Source organism: Papilio polytes, unplaced genomic scaffold, assembly GCF_000836215.1.
Source record: "Papilio polytes unplaced genomic scaffold, Ppol_1.0 DF823923.1, whole genome shotgun sequence".
Taxonomy (NCBI): domain Eukaryota; kingdom Metazoa; phylum Arthropoda; class Insecta; order Lepidoptera; family Papilionidae; genus Papilio; species Papilio polytes.
In genome coordinates, this window is record NW_013525281.1 from 6784411 (window position 1) to 6800504 (window position 16094).

Consider the following 16094-nt stretch of genomic DNA (forward strand, 5'->3'; position numbering starts at 1 on the left):
GCTTAGTGTAAACCAACAAAATGGTTAAGAGTCGCTCGTAATTCGAGTCAACTCGAGTCACTCGCAACTCGGGTTATCAAAAATTTCACTCGAGTCCGAGTAAGAAAAAAATGACTCGAGTCACTCGAGTAAAAAGCAACTCGAGTCCCATCACTACTCTTTGGTCAAAATTTAAGTTATTTTCCAGTTATTTCACGTAACTTTGTTTACGGTATTTCTATTATAAGAAGCGGAATTTGATTCCGCTATTCCGAATTAAAATAATTTAGCACCTTTTGGTGTTATTTGGAAAATGTATTTGTCGTCGATCAGCTCCCGTTTGCTTCTGTACGATACCAACAGTTGGGATTTGAAAAAATCTTACGACTGTTATGAAGGTATATTGCGGGATGTATCGTGGAGCGACGACAGCAAATACATTTTACAGGTAAATATGTTATTGGCATTGGATGATATAAGTTTTACTTCTTTTAAATATATATTTTAACTATCGTTATTGGATATGGTGGAGATGTCGAATTAAAACTTGTCGTCTTATATCTTTTATTTTTAATTTAAAAATATAAATACAATGGTTGCTTTATTTAAATTACAGTACACAAGTTATTAATTTTTTTGTGTAAAATTTGCAGGTTAACTCCAAAGGTCTAATTGATATTTTGAGCCCTGCAGAACATGACATCCGTAGCTTACAACATGTACCATTGAAAGACACTTGGTCTGCTAGCTTTCATCGCGATGGTCACCGTAATGTTGCAATAGGCACAAAAAATGGTAATGTTTTGATCTGGGATACAAAGAACAAAAGTGTTACGAAGAATTTTTCTGCTCCATCACAAGCGTCGTGTGTCAATTTCATCAGTTATAATGTGAAGAATACAAGTTTGGCCGCAGCAATGGGTAATGGTGACACAGTGATTTACAGTCTTACATCAAATATTCCACTCATGACTGTAAAATTGTCTTGTTCTAAAAGCATCTCAGCGATGAAATTTCACAATGAATCAAGATTTCTTTTAGGACTTGCCACAGAGGAAGGTCATGTTGTAGTTAAGGATGTTACTTGTAACAAGGATAGAAATTATTTTGAGAACATCCATGCATCCCCAGTTAGTGATATTGCATACTCACTTATCAATAGAGATGTATTACTGTCTTGTGGTTATGATAAAATCATGCATGTTTATGACATTCGGATGCAAAATGTAGTTTCAACGATAACAACTTTGTATCCCCTTAAATCTCTCGCCATTAATATCGAAAATCAAGTTGCTCTTGGAACGAAAAATGGCTATATTCTTATTTATGATTTGCGTGACTTAAATGCACCATTCAAAGTTTTGAGAGGTCATAACGAAGAAGTCTGCAAGGTGGCTTTTCAACCATCTCGAAAGAAAAATTTAAATGATACAAGTCTTAGAGAGGATGTAGAGGTTAATTCTTCTTTTAAATTACAATCACCAGCGAGAGGGAGGACATCAGATACATTTTTCATTAATGATACACCACCAAGACATGAGGAAGCATCACCTCAAGGCCTTGATAATAAAGTAGATTCATTTCTGGTTATGATGGGTCTTGATAAATCAAATGCAGACATTGATGAGGATGGAATTAAATCAGTTGATAATGGAGAACGGAGAAGTGACAAATTTGAGTTTAGATACTGTCAATTAGACGCTGAGAAGAATATAAGCAAAATATCTACACCGATAACAAGTCGAACTGCAGATAATTTACAATTCACATCACCTCTGATGATACCAAATGGAACACATGACAAAAACCTGAATACTAATATACCTGATTTAAAACTATCAAATTTAAATGTTGAAAATGTAAATTCGAAAAGTATCGAAGAGTTAAAAGACTTTATTAAATTGACGTTAGCTGATGTTGCAGATGATAATAGGAATTATTTCCTTCACATTATGATGGCTTTGACGAAACAGAAACTATTTTTAGAAAAGCAGCTGTTTGGGATGAATGAACAGATTCACACTTTAATTCAAAATCAGAATATGTTGGTGGAAACGAATAGGAAGCTTGCCTTACAAATAGAGCAGTTAAAAGCACAGCAAAATCACTTTTGAATAATCACTAATGACATATTACAATATTTATAATGGAAATCTCATAACATTGATAACTTTTAATGAATTTGTATTGCAAAATTATGGCCTTTAATGTGATATTTATATAAGATTTTTACTGACTGATCAGCATATATTAATTCTCTGTTTTAAATTATTTTTAAGGTTGACGTTAAAATATGTATTTATAGCTTTAAATCTAAGTTGAAATATGAATTTGCTTATTGAGACACAATAAATTTATTTGTTAACTGTCTCTGTTAGAGATCTGTCTAGTGCCATGTTAACGGTAAAAGTTGTAAAGTATTTAATAGACAATAATTGTTTCTTCACTGAGATTACTTCTTGTTAATGTTTCACTAAATACATGTCTTTTTACTATTAAAGTTTCTTATTTAGCCTTTTTGGAACAAGTAGATTTTGAGGGAAAAAAATGTTGAAGCGCATATTGTACCATAATCGGAAATCCTGAGAGTACATTATGTAGTTTGCTAATAAACAATTTTTTTCTTAATTTTTCTGCTTATTTCTTATTTAGACTGTAGTCAAACACTAACCGTTTCCACTCTGAAATTTCACCAATCTATGGAAGCCCGATGACAGATGAGATTTTTATAAATGTCAGTGTCACTGTCAATTTTAATGTCGCACGAACAGGGTTATTTATGTGTTATTGAACTTAATAAAATTCGAATTTACGCTTAAAATATAATGGCCGAACTTGCGGCAACAAATTTATTTGAATCACAAACTATCAATGCAGATCACAAGGACCTTATCCACGATGTTGCTTATGATTTTTACGGAGAAAGAATGGCCACTTGTTCCAGCGATCAGTACGTTAAAGTAAGTTTTTTTTAAATTTAGTACGCTATCTAAGTGTATTTAATCTTGAAAGATGAAGTTTAGACTCGAAACTTCTTTATTATGTTAAGTCGTCATCCCAGTAAGTGCAACTTTTATTGAATTTTCCCAGGTGTGGGATACAGATGGGCGAGGCGGTTGGCGGCTTACGGGCAGCTGGAAAGCCCACCATGGTTCTGTCTGGAAGGTGACTTGGGCTCACCCAGAGTTTGGCCAAGTTTTAGCAACATGTTCATTTGACAGAACTGTTGCCATATGGGAAGAAGTTGGTAAGAAGACTTATACATAAAATTTATAATGATTAGATTTTATTAGGAGATAACAAATAAAAAAAAAGACAATAGAAGTCTAATTAGATAAAGTAATCAGTTATTATATAAAAGATATAAAATTTCTTAATATTATTTTAGGTGATACAACTGCTCCTGGCTCCGAGAAAGGTCTCCGCACGTGGGTAAAACGGTCAAATTTAGTGGATTCTCGGACCTCAGTGACAGATGTAAAGTTTGGTCCAAAACATCTAGGTTTATTGCTTGTCACTTGTTCAGCTGATGGAATTATAAGGTAAAAAATTAATTTTGTGAGTTTGAATACATCCTTATTGTAGGGCTTGAACCTTATCTTAATTTAAGTTTAGTTAACGAAATATTGTAAAAAGATTTCTTTTTTCTGAATTAATTTTTAAATATTACTAATTACTTAAGCTTGCCTGATCCTTTTTAGCATATTTTTTATTAAAAAAAAATCGTTTAAAAATCCTAGCAGCATTTTATCTTGACATGAAATACTGTTGATTCCAGAATCTATGAGGCTCCTGATGTAATGAATCTGGCACAATGGACCCTACAGCATGAGATTCCTACTAAAGTATCAATTAGTTGTCTATCATGGAACCCTACATTATCAAGGTATTTACTATTGAATAGTAATCAATTAATTCCACACTTAAAGTCAATTATAATCCCTCAGTGAAGATGGGAAAAAAGTTACGTAAATAGAAAGCTCCTAATTTTTAAAATTTACCTTAAATATCTAAATTCATTTTATCATCAAACAACTGTGTTTCTTACACGTACATTTATGGTTTATTAGCTTTCGCTCGTGACTCCATCCGCATGGTTTTAAAAAAAACAAAACTTAGTAGCCTATGTGTTCTTCCAGACAATATTCTACGTCTATACCAAATTTTATTGTAATCCGTTCAGCCGTTTAGGCTACAAACTCTAAGAAACATCCTTCTATCTACAGTTTCGCATTTATAATGTTAGTATGATTATTCCACAGCAACAGAGTGAACCCACCGATGTTGGCAGTGGGCAGCGATGAACCAAATATACCCAATGCTAATAACCAAGTGGACAAAACTTGTAATGGAAAAGTTTTTATTTTTGAGTAAGTAATTTATTACATTTATAGACTGCATTGGTAACTCAAGGGTTAAGCACATGACTTGTAATCTACAGGTCCTGGGTTTGAATGTTGCCATGTACCAATATATTTTTCAATTCATGTTTTGCTTTAGTTTAGTTAATATCTAATATTTTTACGGTTTAGGAAGATATTGATGCAAACTGTACATATCTGCAAAGAAATTAAAAGTCATGTCAAATTCAAAGTACTCCTAGGTACTCCTAACTTAGTGTAGTTCCTAACCCTCAGTGGGGAAGTATTATAGAGGAAATCCGCTGTGTTCCACTTTAGGAATAAATGTCTTGTTCATTGCAACAAGACAAGCACTTTTTACAGGTGACTAACTAGATAACATTGAGTGGTACAACCAAAAGTATAATAATAAAAACTAGCCGTGTATTACTAATGCTTTTTTTCGTATAGATACATTCTATAAGCTGCGTTTTATTGGTTTTTCTTACGTGTCTCGTTACAGAATGCTTAAATGCTTGTAGCTTATAAAGTGGCTTACCGCAGCTTTCTGCTATTGTACATAGAATGTTTGTAGATACGCGGAGACGTCGCGGCGCTGGACGCGCACGGACTGCGTGTCCGCGGTGCAGGAGCCCGTCAACGACCTGGCCTTCGCCCCCAACCTCGGCCGCTCCTTCCACCTGCTGGCGCTCGCCACCAAGGACGTCCGCATCATCAAGATTGAGCCACTGCCGTGAGTCGCATTTATGTCAAGTGATTTAGACCAAACACAGTATGGATAGATTGTGTGACAGATATGCTTAAGAAGGGAATGGATTCAGATATGACGGCTGATAGAAATTTATGGATGAGCGCATACTGAGCGCATACTCTGCCAACTCTCTGTAGAGATGAGGGCAAGTTGATAATGATTTTAAAAATGTTGCTAACTGTCAGATCATTTTTTTAATGTCCCGGAACAGCTAGTATTTGTTTTTAATCTTATAGTTATGAGAAATATTTTAAAGATTATCTTTATGTGCAGATTACATTGTCACATTGTAACAATGTGCAGATTACATTGTCACATTGTAACGCACAGGGTAGACATTGATGGTATGGACTCACTGGTGCCAGTGAGTGCACATTACGCCAGTTGAATGTCGGTTCAACTGTAATTGCCAAATGTGAACCGTTATTTTAAATGTTAAGAAAATTGAATGCACTGATATATTAACATAGTTAAAGATAGATGTGACCCAGTTTGAATTTGATAGACTATTTCGTGTTTGATAGCGAGTCGTCCGGCGGCTCGGGTGCGGGGGGTGTGGGGGGCGTGGGGGGTGCGGTGGGCGTGGGGGGCGGCGGGGGCGGCGGGGGCGCTGGGGGCGGCGCGTGCGGCGCGCGCTACAAGACGGAGGTGCTGGCGGCCTTCGACGACCACTACTCGTGCGTGTGGCGCGTGTCCTGGAACGTGACCGGCACGCTGCTCGCCTCCTCCGGCGACGACTGCTGCGTCAGGCTATGGAAGAGTGAGTCCCTCTGCTTTCTGTTCCTGTGCGGCTTCATCCGCATCAAGTTATAAAAACTTCTATTGTTTACATTTTGTGTTTTCAATTGCAAATATCAAAATATTAAAATCCAAATGCACAAATGACAATGGTCTTTGACATTGGATAACAGTTACCATGGCAACTTTACTTCCTTGATGTCAGCTTATAGTTTTTGTCCCTTTCCCTTATGGTTTTCTCCAAATTATTTACTTTCCAAGTTTAATAGCGTGAAAATATATAGCTTTAAGCGTCTCGTAAGTTTAGAGCTCTTAATTAAAAAATATCTAATAATAAACTGTGATTGGTGATATCCTTACATAAGTAATGTGTGTTTACGCTTTATTATGTTTTTAAAAATTACATCTGCATTTAATTATATAATAGGTGTATTAATTTTCAGAAAACGAGGAGGTCGGTTGATTGAGGTGTTTTTTGTATTCCAGTGCAATACTTGAACCAGTGGAAGTGCGTGGCGGTGTTCAAGAACGAGCCGCAAGCGGGCGACTCGCCGACGCCGGGCCGCGCGCACACCACCTACACGCGCCTCGCCGCCATGGCCAACGCCGCGCACATGCCGCACCACTGACGTCACGCCCCGCTCGCCCCGCACGCCCCGCACGCCCCGCACGACCCCCAGTGAGTGACGTCACCACACAAACATTACACACGTGTCACGTGACACCAACCTTTACAAACGTCAGTGTTGCCGTTTTACCACTACGTCTGTTTGCTTGATGATGTTTTAGTCCTACTATCTTACTTCTTACTAATATTATAAATGCGAAAGTTTAGATGGATGGATGGATAGATGGATGGATGGATGTTTGTTAGCGTTTGTAGCCTAAACGGCTGAACGGATCTCCATGAAATTTGGCACAGGTTTAGAGCATAGTCTGGAAGAACACATAGGCTACTTTTTATCCCTGGAATAGTTACGGTTCCCGTGGGATTTATTAATTTAGTTTTTTTAATATTTACTCGATCATTCTGCAACGGTTCAACATATCTTATTGAAATTTGGCACATACATAAAACAAAGTCTGGAGTACACATGGGATGAGGTTCATCCCCGAGAAATGTCCGGTTCCCGAGGGATACGTAGCTTTTTGTTATTTATATAGTTCTTATGTTTTCTAATACCACGCGGACGAAGTCGCGGGCAACAGCTCTACGTAATAATTTGTAATTTTTGTAAAAATAATATAAATGCTCAATTTGTAAAAATTGCTCTATTATTTCATTATACAAAAAAGTATATAGATAAGGCAATAAGTAGAAAAGAAGTTTGTTCAAAAAAAACCACCTGTATTTAGTAGCCGGTACAGTAAGATAAAAAAATAATAATTCGCTTATACTTACATGAGGTGGTCTCGATAAAGGAATTTTTTTACAAACAAAAAAATGCTTAAAAAATATGGCCGTCGAAAATATTCGGGCGTGTGGAAGTGCCCGCGGACTTGCTTCACTTGATGGGGGCGGTGCGCCGGATACGTTGCGGGAGCGCCTCCTTGCCCAGCGCCTTGCCCAGCGCCGCCTTGCTGGACAACCACGGCACCTGCACACAATAATACTCAAAAAACGCTCACACTTCAAACTATAACAGTGGTAGAGCCCGCGAGTAATATCTTCGCAATTATGGGCCAGCTCGCCCTTATACACAAACCACAAAGAAAAAGTGTGGTGCCAGAAGCCTAATTCCAGTCGTCTTGTACGGAAAAGATCGGAAGGAAAAGTGGATTTGACGGTGGAAGAGACGCATAGAAAGAGGAAATATGCTCTTTATGTGCCTTCTTCTATGCCCATTGAGGGTAGGCAATTGCAGATGTCTATGGGCAGCGGTCGCTTCGCCTTTTTGGCGAATTCAGGTGGCCGCTTTACACCTTTGCTACTTTATAACATAAAAAAAACTTTTATTCAAAATAGTACAAAACCGTATGTTAAAAATATTCTCACCGGCATCGCTCTTTCGCTCTTGCAGTGGCTGTTAGTTGACGAATGAGGACTGATTATGTTTCTGTAAAATTATTCGAAATTAAAAAGAGCTCGTATAATTATTAATAAAATGCGTTACACGATATACAAACCCAAGTGAAGCGCGCTTGATGCCGGTCGCGGTGGTCTGGATGAGGAGGCGCGCGGGCGGCGTCGCCAGCGCCCCGCCCACTCGCCAACTTTATTATCAAACACTTTCTATGAAAACTTACACAATGATAATTTAACAAAACCACAAGTCAATATAATTAATTGTATTTAAATGAATTGCCACTAAATTAGATTTAAATGTTTTTTTTTTTATCTTATGACTCTTTTTATTTTATAAGAAAAGAGAGAGCTTATTGTCATTTTTGTAAAACATGTCTATGCAAGGACGTGAGGTCGCGTACTAAACTTGACGACATAGTACCATTCAAATAAGTTACCGGTAAAAAATGTTCACTATGTCTAGTCTATATATTTCTTATTCTGTGTATTCTGACCTGGGCATGGCGTCTCCCGCGCGGCGGTAGAAGTCCGCGCGGCGGCAGTCGAGCGCGTTGGGGCAGGGCGGCGGGCGCGCGCGCTCCTCGTGCGGCTTGTGCGCGCGCGCCGCTCGCCCCTCGCGCCCCTCGCGCCCCTCTCTCCGCTCGCACACGTCCGTGCTGGAGTGCTCCGTGATGCTGGGCAGCCGCGAGTTCATCGTGCAGTCTCCGCTGTCGTACACTATAATTTTATTCGAAATAAAATGCGCGGGCACCATCTGATTCGTTTTCGGACTCTGCTCGACCGGATTCTTCTTTGCCACCTCGATAGCTTTCACCTTTTCGATCTTTCTATCGATTATTCTTTGCCGTAAAATATCCTTAGGGATGCAGGTGGTGATCGGCTTGGTGAACACGGCGCTCGGTTTGGGTCCTTGTATTTTGATGTCCGGGGGCTTGGGCGGCAGCGTGGTCATCCTTCTGATGGGGCTCTTGGAGCCTCTAGGTGGGGAGTGTCCGAAGAATCTTCTGCTAGACGAAGCTTCGAGTTCACTTCTGACCCTGTACTCCGGAGGGGAGAGCGGTCTGGCTTCCACGGTGTTGGTGGACCAGAGCATGTCTGCGCCGGCCACCGAGTGCATGAGGTGGAGGTGCGTCTTTATATTAAAGATGCCCGCTACTGGACCGAACGGGTCCGCCTTTATCTGCGATATCACGTCCACTTTCGTCTGACCGCAAAGCTCGGCCACTTGATTATATATCTGAAAATGAAAATATCGCCAATGTAACTAACAAATTTCAAAATCGTACAAATTAAATAAAACAATCACAAAGAAATTAAGTTTTATAATGTCTGACCTCTCTGTTAATTTTGGGTTCGGTGGTGCCCAGGGGGTGCGTCTTCATCCTCATGCCGGGTTTGCGTATCCAGCGATGACGCGCAGCCTCCTCGATCTTTAGTCTAAGCTCCACATTCGGTTCCAGCAGGTGCTGGATGAACGTTTTGCATTCTGTAATAAATACATAAATAACAGAGCCATGTATCGATATTTTCCTCTAGTCTTTTACCTGACTCATAATTTTTCCTACGCAGTTTTTTTTATAACTTTTTTAATCTGTTTCAGGTCATACAAAATGAGCGACGGAGACGTGTCGTGTATAATCTGTGCTGTGAACTGTCAAACTGTTGAGTTACGTTGAACTATTGTGTTTAGTTTTGTTAATGTTATATTAAGGAACACAAGAGTAACGATATATGAATGTAATGCTTGTAAACTTGATTTATAATTTTTCCATAAAACAACTTTTATTCAAATTGTGTTTTAATTTATCATATTCTTTTGTCAGTTCCAAAGCAAGTGACAACTATCAATAATGCCTAGTTCTCACTAAGCTTATAATTAAGTCCAGTACCGATACGGTAAGTAAAATACTCTCTAAAAGTTTTACTAATCTGCCTAAATTATCATTATTCAGACACGTTTAGTTACTGAATTACTTGCTAATTGACTAATTTACTGGCGCGAACTAGGCATAAGACATTGCTTAACTTGGCAACGGTCTCCTTTGCGGCGAGCGGCGCAGAATAGGTTAAAAACTGCTTGAAATTTGTCTCTGATATTTAAATGTCTGTGTAATTTCACGCAATTAACATAACTGTAACAACGTAATTAGAAACACTCAGGCCACTGCCTCCCGCCAGAAAGGCGCGCTATTCCAATGTCGGAATGACATTGACAGATGTTAGATAGGGACAGGACTATGCCAATAATCTAGTGTTGCGCTAATCCAGCGCAGTACTGATTTATTAACAGAAAGTCGAGATTTTAGCCCACTGTGCCCCACTTTTCGCCTGTAAGTAATGACTAACCACTGGAGACGCAGGCGAGCGCGACTCGCTGCTTGCGGGAGAAGCCGCGCGCGATGGCGGCGCGCAGCTGCGGCCGCGACCGCCCTTCCGCGGACTCTGCGTCCGCAAACGGCAGGCTGCCCGTCACCATGCCGTACACTATCACACCGCTGCAATCACAACGATATCACTTGGTATCGTGGGCCCAAGTTGGGAGATCAATGTCTAAAGATCATTATATCTTACTTAGTACTAATATTATAAATGCAAAATTTGGATAGATGGATGTTTGAGTTTCTAGCCTAAATGGGTGATCGGATCTCGACGACATTTCGCATAGATGTAGAGGATAGTATCGAAGAACACATAGGCTTACTTTTGATTTTATTTACATACCACGCGGACATTTTTAGGCTTTAAATTTTCACGCTTATAAACTGAGGAGGTTACTAAATTGAATAAAACTACTCTGTGAGAAAGGGACAAAAACTATAGCTATTACTAGCGAAGAATCAAGGTTTCCATGGTTACTTAAATTCTCAACCACTAGCAAGGGCTTTTATTTTAGATTTAGTTAACGGGCTCGTGTTGTGTTTTTAACGTATTTTGGGAATGGGTACCAACATGCTCCAGAGGTCGACTTCGGGCCCGTAGCGCCGTCCGTCGACAAACAGTTCGGGTGCCGCGTACTCCAGTGAGCCGCACGGGGTGCAAAGAGCCCCGCTGATGTTCCACATGTTTGAAAGACCGAAATCTGTACAACAGATTGCATGGTGAGAGATTGATCAAAACAATTAGGCAAGTGAATAGATAAGTTAGTTTATTTACGTACCTACAATTTTGATGAATTGTTTCGTGCTGTCGAGCATAATGTTCTCCATTTTTAAATCACTAAAAAGTAAAAGTTAATATTTCATTTTCTAGTCAATGGTCATTGGAGTTTTAATTGAGTCAACTTTTAAATGTAAGACTTTAACTTGAAGAATTTAGATTTTCGATAAGAATCCTTGCGTCCAGATTTTACCAAATAGATGTTTATAAACTATCTACCTTGGATTTCGTAGTGTGTTTATATAGGTAATTATTGTTTATGTTATTAATAAGAGTGTGACCGGTGCACGACGCCGCGGCAGTGCATGTGGCGCACGGCGGACACAAGCTGCGCGGCAAGAGCACGCGCGCGTCCCTCGGGCAAGCCCCGCGCTGCGCCGCGCGTCGCCAGCACGTGCGCGCACAGGTCGCCGCCGCCAGCCGCCTCCATCACGACATACAGCCGCGGCCCGTGCTGTAGGAACATGCCTTTTTACTAACATGGCTGGTTAAATACATCTTAAATTTCCTTAAAGATGTAACTGTTTGTCGAATGGGTCGAGTCGTGTAAAATTCGTGTCGACATCAGTGAAATGGTCACACTGCCCACAGATATAAAAGTTGTGTCTATAAATCTAAAGACAGAACTTCTGTAGATACGTCTTTTCGGATGAAGGGTAAACGGGTTTGAGGCCATTTTTCCGATATAAATATTAAATGTAGTCTTATTTCTTAAAAGGCATTTATATTTCTTTTATGATGTTTCGTATTACCATCATAGTTTCGTATAGGGCAGCGATACACGGGTGGCGCAACTTGGCCATAACTCTTGGTTCTCTGTGCAGGTTGCGGCGGGCGTATTCCTCTTTAATGCAGGTAAGATCGATTATTTTGATGGCCACCTACAATAAAGTCTAAGATACATATGCAGTATAGTCTTGATGTCAAGGAATTAAATGGTTTTTTGGCCATTTTCAAACTGGATTGGAGTTACAATTGCCGTTAAGGTGTTGCCACATGATGAATTAAAAATGAGAATAATAATCACGTTATGTTTGACTACATTGAAAGTTTTGTGCAAAAGTAAATTGGATGTTATTTTTACGCTGTTAATGAATGGAACGATTAATTCACCTTTTTTCCGATTATCCTATGCGTTGCCTCCTCAACTCTTGCGAAGTGTCCTTTACCTAATACCTTACCAGTCATAAGGTAATTGCCAACACTGTACACTTGTCCCTTCCGTGATGTGTTTGCCATCTTCATTTTGAATCACCAGTGATTTGGAACCATAATGCGTTTGCTTTTATTAAAACGCGTGTGCATTCAGAAAAACAAATTTACCCTATTATAATTACACAAATACTACATAAATCGTTGCACGTTGTAAAAGTCATAGCAGTATGTCACTATCGTTTGTTTGTTGATTGAAATTGGAACGGCGATGTCGTCTCTGACATTTTGTAATACTATTTTTAACGGCCTGTGATCGCCAGTGGATCCCTGCGACATATCAAACATTCCCACTTGTTCTCCATATACTACTTCAGATCTATTCCCTTAGGGTAACACTCCCTCATGATACAAGTCCAAGTATTAGTCCTAGTAAATTAAATGCCACTACTTTGTATAAAATTTTGACTACTAAATAATGATTTCTTCTTAAAATGTACAGATTTGAGAATTTTACGTTTATTTCTCATAATTCTTAGTATAAACACCCAAAATGTAGGTGTTAAGAACAAGAAATCCTACATTTCAAAACTTATAATTTGATGTCATTCATGTGCTTCCGCCTATAATACATTTGACATTGACATTGACACTGCCAGGACATTTACGATATTTTGATTCAGATATGACAGGGTAATAACAACCATAGAAGTTTGCAATAAGATATAAAATATCTTATTTTACAGATTGCTTTAAGAAGAAACCAAACATTGATGATATTGATAGGAAAGGAAGTTTGTCTGATTTATCACTAAATTATTTAACCTAAAATGAACCTAAACGATAAAAAAGATTGTTGCTAGTTACGCAGATAAATAGTTACAAAAAAAATTAATTGTTATCAACGTTTCACAACGTATGTAACCCTATTTTTATTATTTATTCTTGATTGTTTCAATAATTTGGCAGGTTGTTTTCTTACTTGAGAATTTAGTATTCCCAAAAACGTTAAAATATTATTACAGATTTTAGTTTTCATTAAAAAAAAAAACAGATTTAGCACAGTTGAAAGCTGTAATAGATAAATGTAATTGTAGTGTCCAATAAGAATAATTTACTAAACAAAATTACAAACAATTTTATTATTTATATACCAAATAAATTTACTACTTGTAAATTTATTTATATGATATTTTGATGAAATGTTATTTACAGGTGTATTAACATGTCTGGTGATTTAAAATTTGATAACACAATGGACACAGGGATGGCTAAGGTGAGTAAATCTACTGTTGTATGCTAGAGTAATAATTACTAATAGAATTATAATACTAACTTACTGGGACCAGTGAACAAAACAATACTATTGTGTTAAAAAATGATTATTTTGTAAAGAAATTATATCCTTAATGCTAATATTTGCAGTCAAATTAATTTAAATGCTTAATAAAAGTGTTATTTATATTATAAGGGAAACTCATAGTTAATATGAGACAGTGAATAGGAATTAGATTCTTAGGGCTTAAAATTTAACCTATTAAACTAATACAAAATATGCTTCAGTTTTATACTTACAGTTGTCTGTTCAGTTAAATATACATGCAAAATTTGAACTATTCGTTTAACTGTTCAGTTTTAAAGATTTACCCTTAGCTTACATCCAGTTTTCAATATACAGCATGTAACTTAAAACATACTGTATAATGAATAAGTACTTTTACCTTAGTTATCATACTTTTTTGTTTTTTTCAGGAATACATGAAATCTAATCCAATATTTTCCTCACTCGGGTATAGTGATGGAGCAGAATTTGAAATAGATATATGTGGTAATAAAATAATGTTCGCTGATTACCAAAGGTATATAGATCTGGTACCTTCTAGCGTGTGGGGCAATCAAGGCAGTGTTAAAGCATTATCTTTTAAATTGAGAGCATTAGCTGAATTGATTGAAGAAAAAAAATTATTATTCGCACAAATTGATTACATGGTCCGAAAGAAGCCGATAAATGAAAGTTTAAATATGGATTTGAAATTGATCGTTCAGAATATATTATATGTGAGCAGTGTTATGACAAAGAAGAGATATATCAGTAAGTTATAATCTTACTAATATTACAAATGCGAAAGTTTAGATGGATGTATGTTAGAGTTTGTAGCCTAAACAGCTGAATGGATTTCGATGAAATTTGGGATCGACATAGTGGATAGTCTGGTAGAACGCATTGGCTACTCACTTTTGTTTTTTAATTTCCACGCGGATGGAGTCGCAGGCGAAAGCTAGTATTATTATATTTAAAGTTGACTGTATGTAAGTTTGACAAATTTTACCACAATGTTGATTGTCCCTATCTTTCATTTAACTTTTGTGCGGTAGAGTTCTTCATTTTTTTTAATAAGAAAATACTGTAGCCCCAGGCCTATTATGATATAGAGTAAATCCTGTAGTCTAAACAAGTCAAGCAGTCTCAACTTGCTGGTGCCAGAAGAGGAGTGATAGCCAACATTCTGTCAAATAGACTGGTCGAAATGCGCGCGGTTTGGTTAATTCGGCTCTGTACGCACCTCCCCTCAAGTTATTTCCTCCATTCCTTTGTGTTGTTAGGTACTCTTCCCTTTTTTTATCAACATCTACAGACTCTTGGTCCGTACTCTTTTTTGCACAGTTTATATCATTTTTTTCTTTTCTTTTTTTTTGGTTGGTACTCTTCCATTAATAGGCGTAACGTCATATCAATATAATAGAGTGATCGTCGCATTTTGACGCTAATGATCTGCTTGTGTCAGGCAACGTGTTAGCGATGTGCGGCGCGTCCCCGCTGAGCGCGCTGGGCGCGGTGGCGCAGCTGGCGTGCGGTTCGCGCCATGTGGTAGTGGAGACTTCGCCCCCCACCGCCGTGCTGAGCCACCTCTTCGTCACACTGTGCCGTAAAGTTGGGTCAGTCCCATTACCTTTAAACACTAACTCCTATAAAAATCTTCAATAATATGTCACTGGGTGTATCGGTCGACACCTGGCCAGTACCTGCTTAGTAGCGGCCATTAACTGAACTGGAACTCAACTGGAAAATGTGAACTTTTACTAGCGCCAGTGAGACTATACAATCTATGCCAGGTCGGCGCAATGTCTTAACTGTACTGGCCAAGTTTAACCGGGCATTGAAGTCCATTTTTACCAGACTGACATAGCAATGTTTTCCCCTGTATGTTTGTTTTTATGTATGTAAATTTCATTGTTACAGCCTAGAGCTTAAACTATTGAACCGATTTTGACCAATGAGATTCGTCTTCTTCCCCAGAGTGTCATAGGCACATGGGCACAAAACACCTTCAGTAGACGTGAAAATTTAAATTCTATTTAAAAATCGATTTCGCATTTTACTCGACATAGCTTTTTTTATTACCATGTCTGTCGATGTTTTTTGAGGATATTTATTTTAAACAATATTTTAACTGAGTCAATGTTAAATTACAGGTTAATCGTTAGTTTGGCGTTCGTTAAGGAATCTATGTTGGCTGATATCGATCATGATGTAATAAAAGGTTAGTATTTTTTTTTTTACAAAACCGTCGTAAGACCTGTCATGATGTATGGATCTGAATGTTGGGCAGTAAAAGGGACGGATGAAAGGAGAATACATGTGGCGGAAATGCGAATGTTAAGATGGATGTGTGGTAACACGATTGGATAAGATACGAAATGAGTATATTAGAGGAAGTTTGAGAGTAGCCCCAGTGGTTGAGAAAATGAGGAGTAAAAGGTTAGAGTGGTATGGACTTGTTATAAGGGATGAATCGCATGTAACAAGAAGGGGGTTAGTTATGAATGTGGAGGGGTACACCGGTAGAGGTAGACCTAGAAAGAGATGGATGGATTGCGTGAAAGGTGACATGATCAAGAAGAGAGTGATGACTGAGATGACGGATGATAG

At 38.2% G+C, this 16094-nt stretch overlaps 3 protein-coding genes across 4 annotated transcripts; 2 read left to right on the forward strand and 1 right to left on the reverse strand.

The window, feature by feature from the left end:
• Positions 1–160: 160 nt before the first annotated feature.
• LOC106102160 lies at positions 161–2474 on the forward strand. The gene is made up of 2 exons (XM_013281572.1): positions 161–427; positions 633–2474. Exons 1-2 carry the CDS (start codon positions 293–295, stop codon positions 2091–2093), a joined length of 1596 nt encoding a protein of 531 aa, XP_013137026.1. The 5' UTR covers positions 161–292; the 3' UTR covers positions 2094–2474.
• Positions 2475–2727: 253 nt separating this feature from the next.
• Positions 2728–9646, forward strand: LOC106102534 (nucleoporin seh1). Its single transcript, XM_013282046.1, has 10 exons — positions 2728–2939; positions 3070–3226; positions 3368–3521; positions 3758–3865; positions 4242–4349; positions 4915–5073; positions 5616–5638; positions 5717–5851; positions 6316–6508; positions 9456–9646. Exons 1-9 carry the CDS (start codon positions 2805–2807, stop codon positions 6456–6458), a joined length of 1122 nt encoding a protein of 373 aa, XP_013137500.1. The 5' UTR covers positions 2728–2804; the 3' UTR covers positions 6459–6508; positions 9456–9646.
• Positions 7086–12429, reverse strand: LOC106102533 (MAP/microtubule affinity-regulating kinase 4-like). Of its 2 annotated transcripts, none has more exons than XM_013282044.1 (11): positions 12125–12429; positions 11764–11892; positions 11293–11465; positions 11013–11071; positions 10805–10934; positions 10202–10350; positions 9190–9341; positions 8350–9092; positions 7957–8043; positions 7826–7886; positions 7086–7427 (listed from the first exon to the last, which is right to left on the reverse strand). In XM_013282044.1, exons 1-11 carry the CDS (start codon positions 12254–12256, stop codon positions 7335–7337), a joined length of 1908 nt encoding a protein of 635 aa, XP_013137498.1. In that variant the 5' UTR covers positions 12257–12429; the 3' UTR covers positions 7086–7334. The 2 variants fall into 2 exon arrangements, with proteins under 2 accessions (XP_013137498.1, XP_013137499.1); XM_013282045.1 differs by having other exon boundaries at positions 11764–11904; positions 12125–12217.
• Between the last annotated feature and the right edge of the window lie 3665 nt (positions 12430–16094).

Bases quoted from the DNA above. Each gene is read 5' to 3' on its own strand.
- LOC106102534 (XM_013282046.1), top strand. From the start codon at position 2,805: ATGGCCGAACTTGCGGCAACAAATTTATTTGAATCACAAACTATCAAT. The intron at 3,227-3,367 runs GTAAGAAGACTT...ATATTATTTTAG, and splicing joins TGCCATATGGGAAGAAGTTG to GTGATACAACTGCTCCTGGC. The intron at 5,074-5,615 runs GTGAGTCGCATT...CGTGTTTGATAG, and splicing joins ATCAAGATTGAGCCACTGCC to CGAGTCGTCCGGCGGCTCGG.
- LOC106102533 (XM_013282044.1), bottom strand. From the start codon at position 12,256: ATGAAGATGGCAAACACATCACGGAAGGGACAAGTGTACAGTGTTGGC. The intron at 11,466-11,763 runs GTAATACGAAAC...ATGTTCCTACAG, and splicing joins CCCTATACGAAACTATGATG to CACGGGCCGCGGCTGTATGT. The intron at 7,428-7,825 runs GTGAGAATATTT...TATTGTGTGCAG, and splicing joins AGAGCGAAAGAGCGATGCCG to GTGCCGTGGTTGTCCAGCAA.
- LOC106102160 (XM_013281572.1), top strand. From the start codon at position 293: ATGTATTTGTCGTCGATCAGCTCCCGTTTGCTTCTGTACGATACCAAC. The intron at 428-632 runs GTAAATATGTTA...TAAAATTTGCAG, and splicing joins ACAGCAAATACATTTTACAG to GTTAACTCCAAAGGTCTAAT.